Here is a 24012-nt window from a genome sequence, read left to right on the forward strand (position 1 = left end):
ACACAGAACGCATATTTCACGCATTTTCTAGAGGGACATCTATCACCGTTGCACTCGCGTCTCGCAGAAAAGAGCCGCATGTTTAGAAAGCCATGTTAATTATGTTAGTTAAAATTAATGCAAGTTCAACTTTGAAAAAACATGTCTCGAGACTTTATGGTGGGGTTTTTCCCCATCCCACTGCATCTCATGTTTTTAAATGAAAAATGTACTCTGTGTGATTGGCTTTCGGCCCTTTGTATTAAACTATGCATACATACATGATGCTGTTTTGTTTATAGTTGTTTAAGCAACTTAATTATAATTGGTTTATAAACATTATTTTAAACATAAAGCACTTTTTTCACAGATAGTCATGTTATCTTATGCTTTGAATAAACGTGCATTAGTAATATTTTGCTCTATGCGCCCTCTTGTGGCCTCAGGAGAGAAGCCAAAACCTTTTCTTCACCCTAACTGAAATTATGCATTTTAAATTCGAATATAATTCGAATTTTTATAATATTTAAGTACAAAATTTGAATTTAGTTTTCCAGCCATTTTGACAGCCCTATAAAGAACCCTTCTTTTAGGAGTGTTAATGAGAATCCCCTTGCACACTTGCACTCGCTTCCCCCAAAAAATCTTCAGTTGCTGAATTTAATCTATTGCAAACTTCTAATATATTTTATTCCTTTAAAAGGACAAAAAGTGGAATTTTATTTGAACTTTCAGGTATGTTTTTCTTTAGCAGTAGCCACATCTGTTAGAAAAATAGAAAAAATGACTGATTAACTATTTTAACCAGATTTATCTACCCCTGCCCCCAGCGTATGATGTGTTGATCATATACAGTCTTGAGTGTTTGTCTCTTTCATCCTGCGATATATAACAGAATAAAACCTTACTCAGGGCTTTCCTCCACACTTTCATCTCTCTGTATTCAAACACATAACGTCTCACTGCTCCAGTCTGCGCACTTGAGAAATTCTGCGGCTCTCTTGATAAAGCAAAACCATGTCGTGCTGTCAGAATGTCGTCTTTGGTACATCACTTGGTTTTGTTCTCAGTTATGTTACTCGCGCACACACATGCAGTATAAATCCCGTGTATCAGCAGCTGAGTCGGTAGTGATCTGCTCTGTTTGAGTGTTCAAAGCTGTAAACGTGGAAGTGTCTGACCTTACAGCTCTGATATAACCCATTATCAAAGAGCTGATCCCTCTCACTCTTTACTAATCTGATCTCCTTTCCTCCAGTGTCTTAGCTGAATGTCCAAATGTGCTAAAGAGATAACAGTGCCATTATACTGGCCCATCACTGAGCCTACGAGTTTATTAAATCCATCCGTGTGGCTGAACAACTTTTTAAATGATTATTTATTTATTTTATTAATTATTTATTATTATTATTCCTATATGAATGTAACTATTAACCCTCACAAACGATCTTGTATAAATCTTATTCATATCCACGGTTTTTATTTTGTATCTAATTCAAACATATAAAGTATACTTTTATAGCTAAATTAAAACTTTACTGTACATTAAAATAACATTACATTACTGTACTAAACTTTACTGTATTCAACTTTGCTGTATATTAAAAAAATCACTGTACATTATAATATTTGTGAATATTTATTTTAGTTTTACATATTTGTTCGGTGTTTAGTTTTTCTCATTTTTAACAGAATAGTATAAATGAATAGTATCTGCCATTTATTGAAAAGAAACGAAAAGTAAATGCTAGCTTATTGATGCCATCAAGAATGTCAATATCAATATATTTTACACTACGGTTCAAAAGTTTGGGGTCAGTATTTTTTTTCTTCCTTTCTATTTTTGAAAAAAATGTATACTTTTATTCAGCAAGGATGTGATAAATTGATGATAAGTGATAGTAAAGACTTGTATTGTTAGAAAATCTATTTTGAATAAATGCTGTTCCTTTTAACTTTTATAAGCATTTATACAAATTATTAAGCAGCGCAACTGTTTCCAACACTGAAAATAAATCATCATATTCGAATGATTTCTGAAGGATATGACACTGAAGATTGGAGTAATGATGCTGAAAATTCAGCTTTGCATCACAGGAATAAATTATATTCCAGAGTATATTAAAATAATTGCAGTAATAAATCAAATAAATGCAGCTTTGATGACCATAAGAGACTTCTTTAAAAAAAAACATGAAAAATCTTACTGATCCCAAACATTTGAATGGCAGTGTATGTGTGTGTGTATATTTGTGCACATACAGTATGTGTATATACAGACATATTTCTGTAAGAAATAAATATATTGGAGTAAGTATGATGGATTGGATTTGTGGTAAAGCAAACTGATCTCTGATCGCTCTGATCGAAGTCTCTCTAATGTTAACGGTAATCACCCGTCATTTGTGTGGCGTCATTGTTCAAGAGCTTCCCGGCAGTGCAACCTACAGGACGCACACTCGAGACCTGCCTGGTGGTCACATTTTCCTCTTGTGGTGAAGTGTGTGGAGAGATGGCCGTGTGTGTGTGTGTGTGTGAGGGCATGAATATGTGTGGAGTAGTGCAGAAATCTGTTATTTATCACTCAGTGGGCTGCTGCTGTATGTGTGAGGATGTGGGTGTGTGCATATACACGCAAATATAAATTGATTTAAACCCCTGTAGTGCATGTAAATGCTTAATTTTACACTTTGATATGATTCATATCCAATTTATAGCAATTCTCCATGGCAACTTTTGAGAACAGGCGCTTTAGACGTCTCTCCACACATATTTCTACACGCAGGGCTGCGAGACGCGCTGGAAGTGCTTTCTGTTGCTGATGTTTTAATAAGATGACTGTAATGTTGCTTCATAACACCTCAGAGTTTACAGCCTCATAATCAGCCTCATGAGATGAAACGATGAGCACAACTCGTTAAAAGTGTGTGAGAGTGATCGTGTGTGTTTGTGTATGTGTGAAGAGCAGTTAGACTGGATTTGAGAGTGATTTGATAGCGGCTCTTTTAGTTGTTTACTAAGCTGGATTAGAGCTGATGGCTTTTATACTACTTAGCTGTGTGTGTGTGTGTGTGTGTGTGTGTGTGTGTGTGAGCTGAATCAGTGTGTAATGATGTGTAAGGGAGTGTGTTTGTGGTGCATTAGGATGGTTATTTTCATTTGGAGGATGATAATGTGGAGATGATTGTTCTGCTGAATGTAATATGTTATGCTATTAGATGTGATCACTGTTGGAACACTCAGGGTTATTGGATGTCTTTCACTAACTGAGTGTATGCACACATATGTGCGTAAACCCTGTGTGCATGCAAATGTGTAATAAAAAGTAAACATTGGTGTGTTTATCATATTGCTATTATTGGTAGTTTTATAAATGCTTTGACTCCTGTGATCTAAATTGCTTGTGTTTTTCTTCATTTTTAAGTCTTTGATATTTAATCAGTTGGCAGACCCTTTTATACAATATTAATGGTAACACTTTACAATATGGTTTGTTAACATTAGTTGACTATATTAACTGACTTGATACTTCTTAAGCATTTATTAATGTTAATGTTAATTTCAGCATTTTCTAAGTTGTCTCTTAATTTTATTTTATGGACCTGAGCTAACATGAGCTATTTACTAACATTAATAAAGATTAGTAAGCATTGTAACAAATGTATTACTCTTTGTTAGGTATTGTTAGTTAATGGGAACTAATTGAAAAGTGTTACCATATAAAAGCAAGCAGCCACAAGAGACTTTGAATTAAAGTGATTTTACTACAGTTAAGGGGGATGTAGGCCCTCTGCTTTATAACAACATGCTTGAGTGGTTTATGACTGCATTGGGATGACTGATTTATTATGTGCTGTCACTGCTGTGATCACTTATCACTGTCTCATCATGATATAACGACGTCACACTATATGTCTCATGCTGTCAGATCGATCTGTTGTCTAACTGTCTAATGTATTCCTGGAGAATTCCCACTGCTACATGATGCTATGCTACTGAATATCATATAAATATCCTATTCACTACTGCAGCACAATGGCCAGTGTCATATTGCATAATAATAGCATAAGCATAATAATAAAAAATGCGATGTTTAAAAATCTATTTGCGCAGCCGTCATGTTCTAGCTAGAACCATTGTATTCGTAGAGAGGGTTTTTTCTTCCACAGAGCAAAGGAATATGCGTGGACCTCATTAAATGTTGTTAAATACTGCTAGGACAGCCAGCACTTCTTCTAGACATGTACTGGATAAGAACGTCCTGCTCAAAGCTGCCAGATCCAACAAAAAATACAAACTCAAGATGCACTGCAATCCGATAAAACACATTTAATGTTTGCATAGTCTAATGTTTTGAACCAGTCACACTGAAAAAATGATACACATTTTTTGTACTGCTACTACTAATGTAGCTAAAATAAATTGATTGCAATCACTTACACTTACCTTTTTCAGTGCATCCATGTGACTAATCACACTTTAGTTTGGGGTCCAGTTCTCACTATTTACTAACTGTTAACTATGACTTTGCCTCAATAAACTCCTAATTGCTGCTTAGTGATAGTTAGTAAGGTAGTTGTTAAGTTTAGTTATGGCGTTAGATTAAGGGATGTAGGCAATAGTCATGCAGAATAATACATTAATATGTGCTATTTAAGTACTAATAAACAACCATACTAGTAATATGCATGCTAATAAACAATGAGTTAATATTGAGAATTGGTCCCCAAACTAAAGTGTTACCATCACATAAAATCACATCATGAAAACACTGACGAACTGATGCCTAAAGAACAGTTCCACTTGTCATGTCTCTTGCAAAAAAAAAATGTATTTGGCCGAAATGCGCAGTAACTTTTGAATGAGTGTCCATGAATAAAGAGGCAGAATTGTGGTAGTTGGTGCATCTGCTGGACCCTGCAATCCACACAAACCTTGACCCATTGGCATTGCCATAGAAACAAATTATTACTGAGTTTCTGAGTTGTTGGACGTGAACTGCTCAGAGCAGAATCTGTCGTCTTGTAATTGCAATAACCAATGTGTCCCCTCTAAATCAAAAGACAAAACCACACATTTCAAGCTTTCCTTGGGACCATTAAGACTTCTTTTAACTTCTTTTCATGACAATTAAACACATTTCCCAAAGAATTCTCATTTCTCATTAAATTGTAGATATGAAGAGTAGAGCCCTACCGATATGGGTTTTTTTGGGGCCGATACCGATATTAGGGAGTAAAAACATTCATTCACGGATTTGCGGTAGGCCTACTGTCTTCACACACAGACAAAACTTACTAGAGAAGTGTGAAGTGTGACATATATACCTCTGTAAATAAATATAAATGGTACGTTCCCTTGGAACTGGAATCATGGCGGAATTTCATGTGAAGTCCACTTCGCAGGGCACTTACGGTCGAATAAGCCAACGCTTGAATGCTGCTGCCTGAACAAGAGACCTCCTTACTGAAGTGAAAGTGTTGGCTGGTGTCACTATCTTGCAAACGCGCCGGCAGATCTCCACCAAATTCGGGGGATCCCTTCAGCTCAAGGAGCCCTCTCAAACGCCACCCTCCGCTCGTCGGTAGCCCCCCGGGATCGCTTGATCGGTCGGCGCCGGACCGCTGTTCTGTAAAAAAATTGTCATATCGGCGGCATATTCGCCGATACCGATATATCAGTGACAGGCTCATATCGGCTGATAATATCGGCTAAATGATATATCGCTCAGGCTCTAATGAAGAGTTCAGATGCAAAAACCTCCTAAGTGCAGTCTGAAATTTTCTTCTAAAATGAGCATTTTTCTCAGGCTCCTATGTTTATGTTCCGTTATTTCAGTTTAATGGCACTGAAAAGAACCGATTCATTGTCAATACACATCCACATGAAAGTATGTGTAAATGCATCCATAAATGAGACCAGACAATGGAACAAAGGAAACTCAGGGCATAAATACACAGGGAAAGTAATCAGGGAAAACAGAAACGGGTGTGTGAAAGAAAGACGGGAACAGAGTAAACACTAAACCAAAACAGACTATAATCTTGACAGTCATTACAGTAGTCCCTCTGTTTGATGCTTGTCTGTGAAGTCTGTGACGTTTAACAGAGACTCGCTTGATGTCAGGAGCTCAGGACAAACCTTTATGCAAAGTGGAAATACCTGTGAATTTCTTTCCTTACGTATCAGGATATAACCGTAAAATGTCAATTTTGCACAAGGAAAACGTGCATCAAAAACAACATGTGGATTGCCAGAACACCTGACAAGACAAGCCACTATATGCTTTTGAGTTTGTTTGAAGCGCATAATTCAAAGCATTTTCATTTTATGGATAACTTGGGTCATGCACTTTTCCCGCAGCAGCTCACTTTGTGTCCTCAGCTGTTTTCCAGATATGTTTTGTCCATAGAAATGTGCTATTCATTACTGGGCTTGTGACTTGTGGGATGTTTTCCATGCACAGACGTGATCAATTAATAATCAAATTGGTTGTCAATTATTTCCATTTTATCGATTATTTGTTGCAGACCTAGTCAAATCAAACTTCACATATAACGCATTTCTCCTGTTGAGCGCTTGGACAATATTAAAGCCGTTTTTTCATAACCCTAGCCTTTCTTGTGGATGAACCCGAACTGAAATGTTGTTTTTATTATTTGTGGTGGACCTGGCCTCCGAGACCCCCACACTGCTGCTCTGCCATGGGAAATGTCACTGGCTCCGTTTCTGTGGGCTGGATCTGAGCTGACCTGTTGTGCCTGGCCTTTCAAATGCTTTCTGTGTGTGACCTCTCTACTGACACTCAACCGCTGCAGCAGTGATTCAACAAGCCAAGGACTTTCTGTTTTCACCATTTACTCCTTTATTCTCTTTATGGACCTGTTAAAGATGCTGGTCATTCACACACGGAGTCAGAATTTCCGTATTGTCTGCATAAAGATGGATCATTTATAGGACTAGAGTGCCAGTACAAGAGGATTGTATTTAATACGTCATTGTTCCGCTCAAACGGATGGAGTGATCTGGTTTCAGGATGAAAAAGCCAGGCAGGAATCCAAGCCACTTTACAAAATGAAAGCAAAGAGAACAGGCCAAATGAAAGACAAAAATATACTCAATAAGATGGAAATTGAGAGACTCAAGGGGATTTCTGACAGCCTCAGAGATACCGCTCAGCATGATACTGTCTAGACTACATTTACACGCACACACACACACACACACACACACACACACACATACACACACAAACTGATTTATTTGACTAAGTCTAAATGCAAAATTCTGCATTTAGATTTCAATTGTTTTTGTATAGCTTCTTATGCGTACAGTAACCTAACCCTAATCCTAACAGAAAACCTTATGAATATTTGCATTAAAATAAAACAAATTTGTTTTTATTTATTTATTTATAAATGAGGACATCTCTAAAAAGAGATTTTGTCTGATTTAGCTCATGTCTGGCTAAAAATGTGTCCCCAAAATATGGTTAATTAGGTACACACACACAAAAACGCACAGAAAAACACACACACACCCATTCTAAGATTCTAATCTTCATTATTATACATTTCTATTATCTCTAATCATCACTATTATTTCTCATAAATAATAATGATAATAATAATATGTACACTATAATTCAAATGTTTTGAGTCAGAGAGATTTTTAAAATGTTTCTAAAAAAAGTCGTGGACCACCAAGGATACATTTAATTGATCAAAAATACAGTTAAAACTATAATATTGTGAAATATCATTGCAATTAAAAATAAATGTGACCCAGGACCACAAAACCAGTCATAAGGGTCAATTTTTCGAAATTGAGATTTATACATCATCTAAAATCTGAATAAATAAGCTTTAGAAGATTGTTAGGATAGGACAATATTTGGCCGAGATACAGCTATTTGAAAATCTGGAATCTGAGGGTGCAAAAAAAAATCTAAATATTGAGAAAATCGCCTTTAAAGTTGTCCAAATGAAGTTCTTAGCAATGCATATTACTAATCAAAAAGTGACAAAATATCTTCAACTTAATACCATAATGATTTTTGGCATAAAAGAAAAATCTATAATTTTGACCCATACAATGTATTTTTGGCTGTTGCTACAAATATACCCCAGCGACTTAAGACTGCTTTTGTGCTCCAGGGTCATAAATGTTTTCTCTTTTTATTATACTGTAAAATTCAAAAGCTGAATCATCACTACTCCAGTCTTCAGTGTCACATGATCCTTCAGAAATCACTCTGATATGCTGCTCGAGAAACATTTATTATTATTATCAATGTTGAAGTATCTGTGCAAGTACCACTCACATCTTCTTCAGATGTGAAAATGTAGTTTCTTTTTCACTGTTGCATGGTGGTATCTTTTAGATTCGTCTCAAATCATTTCAGAAATGTTCAAGCCAACACGATTAAATGAGCTCAAGATATTAAGATAATTATAATGATCTAAATTAGTTAATTAAGCATGTGGGAGATTAATCTTGGAGACCGCCCAATGAATGCAGTTTTAATTAGAAGACATTTCAGAGCAGTGGAATTATCACAATTGGAGTATTTTTGTAAAGCCTTTCAAATGTTCTGGCATCATTGCTCAGGGATTTCTGTTTTTCAGTAATGGATTTCAGGATGAATTATTTTTGACCTGCTAAAGATGCAAGCAGAAGAAAGAGAGCGTTGAAATCTGTGAAGTAATTCATTAAGACACTTTTGTGAGCTTTAGTAAATTACAGGCAACACTTTCTTTCATGCTTTCATGTCAAGCCCCTTTCTTTTCTTCTCTTCTACAATAAACCAGCACATTTCCATGAAAGAAGGAAGTAAACAAAATGATGTTAGAGCGAATCAAGGGCAACTCCATTAGAGGCTGATGGAAGTGTGAGTTTTGACCTCTGTTCGTCTGGTCCTCTCTCTCACACACACACACACACACAGACAGTCTAAACCAGCAGGTTGTCTCGCACCGCCAGGTGTCATAATGGCCATGACTATGCTGTTAAATCATTTTGACGACTAAACCAGGCTAAGCACCCTCACATTTTCACATTTCTAGTCTGTATTTGTTCGCTCGTTTCAGCGTCAGTGTGACAGCAAAGCTTGGCGAGATGTCACGGCTGTCTTAAGAATTCTCTTTTAATAAGATGAATGCAGCCACATGCACTGCAGCAGGGACAAACACACACTGTTGTCTGTCCAATTTACACAGAGACATGCTGAGCTTGATCAAAGACCTTTTTAAGCACGTCAGTACACTTGACGGCCGTCTTCATGACACGCCAATGCAGCTATTTCCAGACAAGTACAGATTCTCAACTTAAATGATTTTTAAGACTTTATTTTGTTTTGTTTTTTGTTTTGTGTAACTGTTCTTTTATAGGTAATCTTTTACTATCAGTCTTTGATCTTACAAAAGGCTTCATTTTCTCTATGCAATATATTTGATCCTGTACTCTGTCTAATATTTAGCATAAAGAGAGTTTAGCCTGTTTTAAAGCCTGTTTATTGTTTGTGTTGTTGTTTTGTTTTGTGCATTTTTTGATGTGTTTTATTTTGTTTGTTTTTTTATTTTGTTTTGTTTGTTTTTTTATTTTGTTTTGTGTTTTTGTTTTTTGTTTTGTGTAACTGTTCTTTTATAGGTAATCTTTTACTATCAGTCTTTGATCTTACAAAAGGCTTCATTTTCTCTATGCAATATATTTGATCCTGTACTCTGTCTATTCCAATCCATCTGAATCCATCTCCTTTTGTTTATAATAATAGATACGGCGTACATGCTGTAATACATGCGTTTGTGTATATCTGCACACGCTCTTTATAAGGGTGTGCCTCTGACTCTCCATCTTTATGAGAGGCCTCCAGCACTCAGCAGTAATCGAGTGTAGGGATCATAGTACATCAGTAGATTATCACACTCTACAGGGTATTATATGTACCTCTCCTCCCCAATCTGAAGTGTGGATTGGATTGCACTTGTGTGGAGCAGTGTAATTTCAGATTACACAAGGGCTTTGGAATCTGATGGCATTACGGAGTGTGTGTGTGTGTGTGTGGGTTGTGCACTGAGAGTGGGCATTTCTCCCAGAAAAAAGCTTGCTTACTCAGGATTATCCCGCAAAGCATAAATCCTCATGATTCTTTCGTTTCTGGAGTTTGTTGAGAGCAAAAAAAAAAGAACAGAAATGAGCTCAGTCAGATGAGAAAATGAGAAATCTTATAGTATACCAGCAGTGATATCACTACACAGGTGAAAGTGTGTAATTTTTTTGATCTTAAAATACTTTCTTCTGTCTCAGCTACATACCCAGAGACAATAGTAAGTAAGATATTCATAGGCCGATTTTCACGATATAAACACTGTTGACTCTGTGGAGCTTTCAGATCATCCTGACCAGCGCCACACATCGTCCAATAGCAGGAGTTTGAAGGCGTGAATATTTGTTTGTCTGGCCATTGGCAGACAGATTAAAAATAGTACTTATTTATGTATTTTATGTGGTAATGTTACGCACACACTTACGTATGTATGCATGTACTTGTTTTTGTTTGTTAAAAACTTTAAATATATATTAAATTTAATATAAATGTATTCATTTCTTAAATTAATACACCCTTTAAATAATGCTTTAAAATTATAATTATTATTATTATACAAAAATAACAGCCAGGATTGAGACAGCTTGATCTTGTGCTGTCAGTTTCACATAAAAATACTGAGCATTACATTGGTAACACACTTAACAATAATAAGGTTGCATTTGTTAAAGGGGTCATATGATGCGATTTCAAGTTGTCCTTTCTCTTTGGAGTGTTACAAGCTCTTGGTGCATAAAGAAGATCTGTAAAGTTGCAAAGACTAAAGTCTCAAATCCAAAGAGATATTCTTTATAAAAGTTAAGAGTCAGCCACACCTACCTAAAACGGCTCGTTCTAACACGCCCCAACATATCTAGGTCACTATGTGGAAATATTAGCATAATGCAGCCCAAACTTGCACACAAAGAAAGAAGGCGTGGTTTCAGGAACAGCGTATTGTTGATGCAGCATGTCAGGGAGACGCTGTGATTCAGTGCGAAAGCAAAAGCACTTTATTTGGCCTTCCGGAAGTAGATGCAATTAGGAATCATTGGTTAAGATTTATTTACAACAGAACAGCACAACCCAGATGTTCGAATTTGTGCAACACATTTTATGGACGACAGTTTTTTGAACCTAGAAGAGTACAAAGCTGGCTGTGCAAAAAGGATAATGATCTTTAAAATAGCATCATATGACCCCTTTAAATATATTTAATGCATAAATTAACATGAACTAACAAACAATATATATTAATCTTCGTTAATGTTAGTTAATAAAAATACAGCCGTTATTTGTCAGCTCAGGTCCATTAACTAACATTTATAGATACTACTTTTCATTTTAATAATGTATTAGTAAATTTTGCAATCAACATGAACTAAGATTAATAAGTGTTGTATTTTTGATTGTTAGTTTGTTAACTAATAAATAATGTTAACAAATGAAACCTTATTACTAAGTGCCATTACATTTTTATAGGTTAATTATCTGAAGGTGAGTAAACATGACATCTAAACAGATTAGTGTTTTCTTTATTTCTTTTAAAGTTTGACATTTGATCTGTATTTGAGGGTTGAAAGAACAGATTTGTATTTCTAACTGTCTCTGCATGTTGACCTCTGGGGTCAGAAACATTGCTCGCCCGTTAAGAAAGATTATGACCCGAGACATGGAGAAAACAGGCAACCTCACTAAAACACTTGTTTAAATGTCATGAATGACTGGCTGGATACATGACACCAGCTCTATTCTCTCACTGTCTAAGAAAACTGGGGTGTTTAAATGTAAACAAGTGCCGTTTCAGCCCTTTAAAGGGCACAGAGAAGAAGAGAAGGAGAGACTCAAAATATCCTCTAATTTTTTACACTTGTCATCCTTATTACTATCCGAAAAACAACCCTGTTGTTAAATATAGGCCATAGAGAAACATGCTCATGGTCTGTGTTGAATTATTGGCCTTTATTTATCGATGCATAACATAACGGTTCTTTTGACTGGATAAATGAATGCTGTTATAATAAATTATAAAGCATGAAGTTGATGAAGTGTGTTGAGAGCAAGCAAAAGCTGCAGGTTTTCTGTAGAAGTGTTGCACTTTAAACCACCAATTAGTGTTGTTCTCTCTGTTCTGATTGTAGGTAATGTCGTAGACATTTACCAGCGTGAATTTCTGGCGCTCAGAGACCGTCTGCACTCCGCTGAGCAAGAGAACCTCAAACGCTCCAAAGAGCTCAACCTGGTGCTGGACGAAATCAAGCGAGCCATCGCTGAGAAGCAAGCGCTGCGGGACATCAACCGCACCTGGAGCAGCCTGTCAGGTCAGACACAGAACCAACCGCGAGACTAAACAACACCACCACATCCTAAAACAACAGATGACCACTTTTCTGTCAACCAATCATTGCCCTCTGCTATATAGGGGTAGAATTAAAGGAATACTTTGCCCAACAATGAAAATTCAGTCATCATTTACTCATGTCATTCCAAACCTGTTTGATGTGCTCTTTTCTGTGGAACACAAAATAATGTGTTTTATGGAATGTTTAAACTGTTTTTATTAGGGATGCACCGATACCGATACTGGTATCGGTATCGGGCCCGATACTGGCCTCCTGTACTCGTACTCGTACTCGTTAAAATGCCCCGATACCAAACACCGATACCACACAGCATGTGATAAGCGCCATATTCAAACAAAGAAACACTGACAACAGACAGCAGAAAGGAGTTATGGATGTCTACTACGAAGTATATGTATGCAATAAATATAATGTTAAACATTCAGTATTAACGCCTGTATAGCTGAAGTGCGCGAGCTGATAAAAAAAGCACGCTGAGTGGATTGAGCGCGCGGCGGCGCAGATGCGCGAGCTTGCCGAGTGAATATATCTTTCTCACAGACATCACTGGAAAGTTTATAGTTCGGTCGGATATGTCAAAGACAAGTAAGTAAAACAATGCACAAGTTACTTAACGGTAGGGAGAGAGCGAGAGAGAGACAGACAGAGAGAGCGAGAGAGAGCACGCGCGCACTTCTGTTGTGTGATCTTTGATGTTCACTCACTTAGCACAAGCATCATTTGGATTAAAACTAAATCGTAAAAATAAAACCATTCATAGGGGCATTCACTATAATCATCATTTATTTTCAACCTTAGGCATACACGACTTTCTAGCGAAAGTGTTTATCCATGAAATGAAAGTCTTTAGGGTCCAAAACAACAAAAATTATTTTTTAAAAAGGTTTATGAGTAAATGATTCCTCATTTTTGGGTAAACTGTCTCTTTAAAGGGTACAGTATGACTGTATTTCTTCAGATGAACACAAATGAAGATTTTTTTTAAATCCATCTCTGTCATATAATTGAAGTGGATATTGCATAGCTTTACACGATGGTATGTGAGAAAAATACTAATATGTGACCCTGGACCACAAAACCAGTAAGACTGCTTTTGTGGCCCAGGGTCACATATTTGAAACTTCTTTAACTATATAAACCATTGCTTACAGCCAACTGTCATATGTGCTTTCATGAGCTCACGCTTATCACACTATGAAGCTTGTGAAGTGACGGTCCTCTGGATTTAATTGATATTGATCTATTTTGTACGTTTTGTGGTTTCCATTCTAAAACTTGCTTTCATTTGTTTCGGCACCGTCTTCATTCAGCTTGTTTTTGGTCAGATTTCTGCTCATTCATTAAGGATCACATCATGCACAGCTGTCAGCTGTGTTTTAAAAAGTTTTTTTTTTCTTATGACATGTCTTTTCATAAGGAATATCATTAAGCTGCTACTTCTATTAGCTAAATGTAGTATAAATGTGAGCATTGAAACATAATAATTAATAATGAATATTAATAATTTAATAATTTATAATAATAATTTATGCATTTAGCAGACGCTTTTATCCAAAGCTACTTACAGTGCATTCAGGCTATACATTTTTTACCAGTATGTGTGTTCCCTGGGAATCGAACCCACGACCTTTTGCGCTGCTAACGCAATGCTCTACCACTGAGCCACAGGAACATAAGTAAGATTTAATAAACTTCTGCTTCCTGTTAATTAATTTTGATGCTCAGAATTATTTTAAAGACAATAACAATTCATATCAAATCATGTGCTAGTAGTTTAAATCAGCTGACTATGACAGATGATGGTCATGTCTTTCAGATGAGACCAAGCTGAAGCTGTGGAACGTGACCAGCAGTAAGAATGTTCTTCAGCTGCCCAGCATTTTCCACCATCTGCCGCACCTGCTGGCCAAAGAGACCAGCCTCCAGCCGGCCGTGCACATCGGCCAGGGCCGCACCGGAGGTCAGTGCGAGCAGCAGACAAAATGAGTTCCTCTCTGTAGCGTGTGAGATGTTATGATAGTCATGCCACTAATTTAGGCATCATTTTCGACTCGGAGCTCAAATTCGATCGTCAGTAGTAAAAAATAGTTTCTTTCAGTTGAAGAGGATTGCAAAATTGAAGTCAGTTTTATCGAAGAATGATCTTGAAAAAGTTATACATGCTTTTATATTGTCACGATTGGACTATATTGTAATGCGTTACATGCAGGGGTTTGTCAGTCGTAACCCTGTCGAGGTTACAATTGGTCCAAAATGCTGCGGCCAGATTGCTGACAAATACTAAGAAAAGAGACCAATTCTGGCCTCTTTACACTGGCTACCAGTTAAACAACGAATTGTTTTTTAAATTTTGTTATTCGTTTTTAAAACCATCAATGGCTTGTCCCCAGAGTACATCAAGGATCTGTTAGTTATTCAATCCTCCTCAAGATGGCTAAGATCTAACTCGCAGATTATGCTCAAGGTTCACGTACACGTCTTATGCCGAGTTCACACTGCACGATTTTCAAACTCGTCGGATCGCCGTTGTTTTCACACTGCGTGACTATCTGGGGTAGCATTCAGTTGCTGCTGTGTTCACATTGCACGATGGATCGGCGACAGGGGGGTTCACATTGCATGACTTCACAATAGGAAGAATTTCAGCCTCACCCTGCTTCATTCTGCTACGTTAATAAATCATTAGCTCATCCATGAACATGATTTCTGCCCGAGTCCCGTCGGATTGCAAGACGACAACTCCCATGATTCCACACTCAAAAAAAACGTCAAAATACGCCTGTGTCTATTTGTTTATTTTGAATACGCGCCCTCTAGTGGCGAACATTACATATTGTGCCTTTAAGTGTAGAGGTGATCGAGCATTTTCAGTTGTGGCCCCTAAACTATGGAGTGATTTTCCTTTCTCTGTGCGCTCTTCGACCTCTCTGCAGATGTTCAAATCACATCTTAAAACCCATTTGTACTCACAGGCGTTTGATGTGCACTTTTACAGGTATTTACTTGTGTATTATAATAAATTGTTATTACTGTTTTTGATCTTCTTGTACAGCACTTTGGTATACCTTCATGGTTTTTAAGGTGCTTTATAAATAATTGATTGATTGATTGCTACATTCTCCTGCATGTGTAAAATATGGGTTTGGTGCCTCTAGTGACCTGCTGCTGTCAGATGAGATCATGCGATATTGTTGAATCTCCGTGTTCACCGTCTCAGAGGCGAGTGGTGTTGAATGTACTGCTAACGGGAAGTGGTTTATGACTAACGCTGAACTCAAAGGAAACACTGAAACGGCAATAACATCAATATCTGCTGAGATGGTGGAGAGATGTGAAATCTAACCTAGAGGCTGACCACTTACTATTCGTTTTTTCTTACTTTAATGCTTCTGTTTAGATGTAAGCTGGAAAAAGTAATGCACTGTTTCATTTGTTTCTTTCTTATATTTGTTCTGCTGTTTATTTGCATCTTTGTTCTCATTTTTAATAACAAAAAGTGCTATATTAATATAGTGAATATTATTAAGAAAAGAAGTGAAGGAAAAGATGTAGCGTTGCTAGGTGATTTTGCTTTGGAACCTTCAGAAAACTTTGACTCGATATTTCCCAAAATTGACTTTGCTGAATTTTGAATTGCCTATTGACTTCAAAAAAGTGTAGCTCAGACATTTTCTTGGTTGAATCCAACAAATCAAGCATCATTTTTGAAGTTTTTTTTTAAATGGAAATTGTGAAAATCAAAAAAATTTATTTTTGAAAATTTGCTCATTGCAACTCATTTTACCAGCACAGGTCACATGTATTCAATATTTTTTTTTTTTTTTTTTTTACATTGCAGTAATATTTTGCTGTATTTTTGATTAATTAAATGCAGTATGGTGAGCATAAGAGACTTCTTTCAGACCTCAAACTTTTTAACATTGTACACGTAATTGCCTGTAATACCAAATTTAAATGACACTCTGATGTGCATTTATGACCCTTTTGTGTGATTTTAGAAATATCTGAGCAGGCCAGGAAGAGCGGTTTGAAAAATATGGCCTCATAAAAAAGTAAAAAATGCAGCTGAAAATAAAAAAGAGTTAATTTCATTGTCTGGGTCTTAGCGATCCTCTTACCCCACATCTGCCAAACGCTTATTATATCATCACTCTTAAAATATATTGTCTCTGTCTGACTCTCTCATACTGCTCTCCATCTCCTGTCCTGGGTCTCTGGCCCGTCTGAGTGGACATTTCTCTGGGGTGCTGTCCAACAGCGGGGAGGAGACGCTCGCTGTCCCGCAGGCTCTCCATCCAGCTTTAATTAGGATTGAGCTCTTAGAAATGCAAATGCACAGTCAGACAGGACTCTGTGTGTGAATGGTACAGTAAGCTTTAGTGGTGATCTGTCAAAGTGAATGCACACGGGGCTGATTAGCGACTTTCTCTCTGTCTCTCAGTGTCGATAGTGATGGGAGTGCCCAGTGTGAAGAGAGAGGTGCACTCCTACCTGACAGACACGCTGAGCTCGCTGATGTCTGAGCTGAGTCCGGCCGAGAAGGAGGACTGCGTGATTGTCGTCTTCATCGCGGAGGTAAGATCAGAGCAACAAGAGTATGCAGAACGAATTCACTTTTTATGAGGATGTAGCATTTTTCTTTATGAGACCCAGAAATGTGATCTGTGTGTGTTGTGTAATCATGTATCATACAGTATGTGGGTCACTCGCATCTTGTTGTCTTGTGACTTTACCTGCTTTCTCTATTACATATATATGAAGTGACTTTTGAATGATCTTATTAAGGAGTCACTGAATCACAGCAATTTGTTCAAAACGCTGATTCATCCAGTATATAAAAAAAGTCTCTTTAAGAGTGAGTCATTGAATCATTTACCAACCAATTCGTTCAAATGCATGTGAACTCAGCCCGTTTCCTAAATATCTGCAATCATATTACGGTATTATAATTCTTTAGTACAGTCAAAACATTACATACAGCATCTTTAAATGTTGCTCGACCAGAGAGTTCCAAACAGAGTGAAAGGTAGGCATAATATTGTGTCTAAAATGTAAGTTACTTGGTGTTAACTTCTTGTTTATTGAATATTGTATAAAAGCAAGGTCACACTGGCATTTACGGTGTTTTCCAAATATCAGCAAAGCAATGATTACCATGCTGATATTTGGGAACAACAGTATTCTTGTTTGTGTTAGTGCTTCAATAAAAACATGTCATCTGATGTATTAGTTCTTTAAATAGCTTCAGCGTAATTAGGTACTTTTTGTAACTAGCTTATGTAGCTAGTAAAGACTTTTCTAAACTGGTAGCTTTATTGTAGTTTATCTACTGTAAGTTATGAGTAGTCTGTAACTTTCAGAAGCTACTGTACCGTTTGCAAGTCAGTTTTCCCATTGATTATAATGCTGACCCGTAATAACACAACACTGCCCTTCTGTTCAGTCAGTAGTCTACACAGCCCAGTTAACATAAGTTGTGTCCCAAATGACGTTCTGTACACTGTGCACTTATACTATGCACTATGTTCTCTACTGTCTAGTATATGAATTTTATAAGATTGTTTTGTCATTTAGTATCAGAGTCTGATACTATATAGTAGACAAGTGGGCATATTTCGCCGCAGGTAATGAAAACACAGCAATATTTGATTTTTTCATATGCCCCATTAAACACATTACAGTTCAAAGAGAGCAAACTGTTAAAAGAAACAGCTTAATGAAAGAATTAATTGTAATGATAGAAATTATAGTGACGAGAGGGCAGTTATATTTATTTTTATGCAAAATAAATTGTCTATTATTTTTGGATTTGGGGATGAAATGGACCTGGTTCTGTGAGATTTACTGTTATGGGCAGTGTTTTATTTGCTATGAAGTTATTATGAGAGAGCAGTGAAATTGGATTTGTTTTAGATAACAGTATATTTAACAGATGTATTGTGATAATTGCAGTGAAGCATCATTCTGTGTTTGACCACACTGAGATGATTGTATCACAAGGTCATTGTGTGTTTGTGTTTGTGTGTGTTTGAGCCGTTTCACATTAATTAGCATTGACTGTAGTTGTTACGTTCCCAGTTAGTCTAGGGTTAAAGGAACAGGTAACAGAATAAAAAGGTGGTGTGTGGAGGCTGCGTCGTTTCAGAGTGTAAGGCTTGGAAACAGAAAAGTGTTTCTAAGGCCAAAAATGTAGCTTTAGTACAATCCGTACCAGTGTTGAAAGATTTGGATGCTGTTGCTTACCAACCTTTTCTCTCTTTCGGCTCCGTTTCTCTTTCGCCTGTTTCTGAGACACAGCAAGTTCAGATTTTGAGGGACACAGGAGCCATGCAGTCATTAATTTTGGAGGAGATGTTACCTTTTTCACCCGAGTCATATACCGGTAGTGATGTGTTAATTCGTGGATGTGAAATGGGATGTGTTAATATTCCTCTCCATAAGGTGTATTTGGAGTCTCCCAAATAGTTATGTTTGTTATTTTGGCCTTGCCCCCTCTTGAAGTTTTGACATCCTCCCATATCTGTCATATCTGTCAACTTGTTTTGATATCGAGATTCTTGGCCTTTGTTAAAGCTCTGGGGTTGGGAATTGAACCTTGCTGCCTCCACACATCACCTTTTTATTCTGTTACCTGTTCCTTTAACCCTAGACTAACTGGGAACGTAACAACTACAGTCAATGCTAATTAATGTGAAACGGCTCAAACACACACAAACACAAACACAAACACACAATGACCTTGTGATACAATCATCTCAGTGTGGTCAAACACAGAATGATGCTTCACTGCAATTATCACAATACATCTGTTAAATATACTGTTATCTAAAACAAATCCAATTTCACTGCTCTCTCATAATAACTTCATAGCAAATAAAACACTGCCCATAACAGTAAATCTCACAGAACCAGGTCCATTTCATCCCCAAATCCAAAAATAATAGACAATTTATTTTGCATAAAAATAAATATAACTGCCCTCTCGTCACTATAATTTCTATCATTACAATTAATTCTTTCATTAAGCTGTTTCTTTTAACAGTTTGCTCTCTCTGAACTGTAATGTGTTTAATGGGGCATATGAAAAAATCAAATATTGCTGTGTTTTCATTACCTGCGGCGAAATATGCCCACTTGTCTACTATATAGTATCAGACTCTGATACTAAATGACAAAACAATCTTATAAAATTCATATACTAGACAGTAGAGAACATAGTGCATAGTATAAGTGCACAGTGTACAGAACGTCATTTGGGACACAACTTATGTTAACTGGGCTGTGTAGACTACTGACTGAACAGAAGGGCAGTGTTGTGTTATTACGGGTCAGCATTATAATCAATGGGAAAACTGACTTGCAAACGGTACAGTAGCTTCTGAAAGTTACAGACTACTCATAACTTACAGTAGATAAACTACAATAAAGCTACCAGTTTAGAAAAGTCTTTACTAGCTACATAAGCTAGTTACAAAAAGTACCTAATTACGCTGAAGCTATTTAAAGAACTAATACATCAGATGACATGTTTTTATTGAAGCACTAACACAAACAAGAATACTGTTGTTCCCAAATATCAGCATGGTAATCATTGCTTTGCTGATATTTGGAAAACACCGTAAATGCCAGTGTGACCTTGCTTTTATACAATATTCAATAAACAAGAAGTTAACACCAAGTAACTTACATTTTAGACACAATATTATGCCTACCTTTCACTCTGTTTGGAACTCTCTGGTCGAGCAACATTTAAAGATGCTGTATGTAATGTTTTGACTGTACTAAAGAATTATAATACCGTAATATGATTGCAGATATTTAGGAAACGGGCTGAGTTCACATGCATTTGAACGAATTGGTTGGTAAATGATTCAATGACTCACTCTTAAAGAGACTTTTTTTATATACTGGATGAATCAGCGTTTTGAACAAATTGCTGTGATTCAGTGACTCCTTAATAAGATCATTCAAAAGTCACTTCATATATATGTAATAGAGAAAGCAGGTAAAGTCACAAGACAACAAGATGCGAGTGACCCACATACTGTATGATACATGATTACACAACACACACAGATCACATTTCTGGGTCTCATAAAGAAAAATGCTACATCCTCATAAAAAGTGAATTCGTTCTGCATACTCTTGTTGCTCTGATCTTACCTCCGCGATGAAGACGACAATCACGCAGTCCTCCTTCTCGGCCGGACTCAGCTCAGACATCAGCGAGCTCAGCGTGTCTGTCAGGTAGGAGTGCACCTCTCTCTTCACACTGGGCACTCCCATCACTATCGACACTGAGAGACAGAGAGAAAGTCGCTAATCAGCCCCGTGTGCATTCACTTTGACAGATCACCACTAAAGCTTACTGTACCATTCACACACAGAGTCCTGTCTGACTGTGCATTTGCATTTCTAAGAGCTCAATCCTAATTAAAGCTGGATGGAGAGCCTGCGGGACAGCGAGCGTCTCCTCCCCGCTGTTGGACAGCACCCCAGAGAAATGTCCACTCAGACGGGCCAGAGACCCAGGACAGGAGATGGAGAGCAGTATGAGAGAGTCAGACAGAGACAATATATTTTAAGAGTGATGATATAATAAGCGTTTGGCAGATGTGGGGTAAGAGGATCGCTAAGACCCAGACAATGAAATTAACTCTTTTTTATTTTCAGCTGCATTTTTTACTTTTTTATGAGGCCATATTTTTCAAACCGCTCTTCCTGGCCTGCTCAGATATTTCTAAAATCACACAAAAGGGTCATAAATGCACATCAGAGTGTCATTTAAATTTGGTATTACAGGCAATTACGTGTACAATGTTAAAAAGTTTGAGGTCTGAAAGAAGTCTCTTATGCTCACCATACTGCATTTAATTAATCAAAAATACAGCAAAATATTACTGCAATGTAAAAAAAAAAAAAAAAAAAATATTGAATACATGTGACCTGTGCTGGTAAAATGAGTTGCAATGAGCAAATTTTCAAAAATAAATTTTTTTGATTTTCACAATTTCCATTTAAAAAATTAAGTGAGTTACCCATTCTTTCTTTAAAGGTTTGTAAGGAGGACTTGATTGCAGCTCAGACTTCTGATCCTTCCTTAGACTCTTGCTTGGATGCCGTTGTAGACATTATGCAAGCGCCAGAAGTTGGTGTCACTTACTTTTTGGAGGATGGGGTACTGAAGTGTAGATGGAAGCCTCAGTGTTCTGATTTGAATTGGCAAGAGGTTCATCAAATTGTACTACCTTCTGGGTATCATTCACAAGTGTTACAATTAGCTCATGAGAATGCTTTATCAGGCCACTTAGGAGTGACTAAAAAATTTCCATCGATTTCCAAATTTTTTTTGGCCGGGTCTAAAGTCATCCTTGTCATGTTGTGGTGTACTCCAACTCGTGGGAAGATCACCTGGTCAAGTTGGATGAAGTGTTTGGACTGTTAGCTGATGCTTCACTAACCTTAAATTTAGCAAAATGTGAATTTGCTAAAGCTGTAGTTGTATACCTTGGTAAGTGTGTGAGTTCCCCTTCGCACTCTTAAAGCAAGGACAGTTGTTCAAGAGCTTATTTAGTTCTGCTCTATGTTTGGTTTACCGAAGGTGATCCAATCAGATCAAGGTACTAATTTTACATCTAAAGTATTTTCACAGATGTTAAATGAGTTGGGTATTAAGCACCAATTGGCTAGTGCCTACCACCCAGAATCCCAAGGTGCATTGGAGCGATTCCACCAGACTCTTAAGTCGATGCTCCGAAAATTTTGCATTGAGACTGGTAAGGAATGGGTTGAAGGCTTACCATTAATCATGTTTGCTGCAAGGGAGAGTGTCCAGGAGTCACTGGGTTTCAGTCCAGCAGAGCTGGTGTTTGGGCACACCGTACGAGGACCTCTTAAGTTGATCAGAGAGCAGTTCCTGTTGCAAAGTTCTTCACCTATGCCTATCCTTGACTATGTCAGTTCTTTTCGTGAAAGACTTTACAAGGCCTGTGAGATTGCTAAAGTTCATCTTGTTAACTCCCAGACTAAGATGAAGGTACGGTATGATCGTAAGAGTGTGGCCCGTACTTTTCAGCCTGGTGAGTCTGTGCTTGTCCTGCTTCCTGTACCTGGCTCTGCGTTGCAGGCCCGGTTCTCTGGACCTTACACCGTTGAGAGGAAGCTAAGTGACACCAACTATGTCATCTGTACTCCTGATCGGAAGAAGAAAAGCAGGGTATGTCATGTGAACATGTTAAAGGCCTATGTTGCACGGAATGTGAATAAAACAAGTTCTGTTAAGCCAGTGCCTGTGACTACTGTAGTTTTGCCTCCAGTGTATTGCCCTGAGGAGGATGGATTAATGGCAAAAGATGTTCCAACTTCGTGTGTCCGTTTGCAGAATTCTGCCATTGTGGCTAACTTGAAGACCTGCCTTTCCCATTTGTCTGCAAGTGAGTTTGAAGCCATCAGTAGTTTGATTGGTAAATATTCCAGCCTTTATGCTGATGTGCCGTCCCAAACTACTGTACTATGTCATGATATTGATGTAGGTAACAGTCCACCAATTAAGCAGCATCCTTACCGAGTGAATCCAAAGAAACGTGACCTTATGAAATCTGAGGTTCAATATCTAATTGATCATGGGCTGGCTGTTCCTAGCCAAAGTCCATGGAGTTCCCCTTGTATCTTAGTGCCCAAGTCTGACTCCACCGAAGTAAATATCTACAGCGGATCTAAATATTTATAATTAATTATAACTAGTTATGATTAATTATTCATATTTCCCCATGAGCTGATTTGCTACAGTACATCTAAGAAGTTTGTGTGGACATCAGAGTGTACAAGTGCTCTTAACGCTGCTAAAGACCTTCTTTGTACTTGCCCTGTCCTTTCTGCTCCCAACTTTGCATTACCCTTCCAGTTGCAGGTGGACGCCAGCGCTACCGGAGCCGGTGCGGTTTTGCTGCAGGAAGATCAAGCGGGCATTGAACATCCTGTATCTTTTTTCTCTAAGAAGTTTTCTAAGAGTCAACAGAATTACAGTACAATTGAGAAAGAGGCATTGGCTTTATTGTTAGCACTTCAACATTTTGAGGTGTATTTGGGTGGAAGTAAGAGCCCCATTACAGTTTACACCGATCATAATCCCTTGGTGTTTCTTTTGAGAATGTCTAATTCCAACCAACGTTTGATGCGTTGGTCTCTTATTTTGCAAGAATATAACATCGAGATCCGGCATAAAAAAGGAGCTGATAACGTTGTTGCAGATGCTCTGTCTAGAACTTATGTTCTGGATAATTAAGACTTGTCTAGTGGTATATTTTTGTATTACAACCTTTGGCTGTAATCTTTTGTGGTGAGGGTGTTACGTCCAAGGACGTATTTGTTTAGTTTTTTTCCTTTTGTTCTCTCCCTGTTTCTCTCTCTATCCCTTTTACTTCCTATAAGCAGGAGGTAATGGCTGCCACCTGCTTCCAATGATTGGTGATCTGATGTGATTGCAGGAGGAGGGGAAGCAGTGAGGATATAAGCAGCCAGCTTGCACAGCGCAAGGGGTGTGTGGAGGCTGCGTCGTGAGGCTTCTATTCTCAACCCAAAAAGCTT

General features: G+C 37.6%; 1 protein-coding gene across 1 annotated transcript in view; it reads left to right on the forward strand.

The window, feature by feature from the left end:
- LOC107745197 (alpha-1,3-mannosyl-glycoprotein 4-beta-N-acetylglucosaminyltransferase B) overlaps positions 1 to 24012 on the forward strand; it is a 143960-nt gene that overhangs the window by 70335 nt on the left and 49613 nt on the right. The window contains exons 2-4 of the mRNA XM_016559393.1: positions 12205 to 12384; positions 14243 to 14386; positions 16868 to 17001. Coding sequence (XP_016414879.1) covers positions 12205 to 12384; positions 14243 to 14386; positions 16868 to 17001 — 458 coding nt within the window. The remainder of the gene's footprint in view (positions 1 to 12204; positions 12385 to 14242; positions 14387 to 16867; positions 17002 to 24012) is intronic.

The sequence above is a fragment of the Sinocyclocheilus rhinocerous genome, unplaced genomic scaffold (genome assembly GCF_001515625.1).
Source record: "Sinocyclocheilus rhinocerous isolate Xijiao unplaced genomic scaffold, SAMN03320098_v1.1 scaffold2326, whole genome shotgun sequence".
NCBI lineage: Eukaryota > Metazoa > Chordata > Actinopteri > Cypriniformes > Cyprinidae > Sinocyclocheilus > Sinocyclocheilus rhinocerous.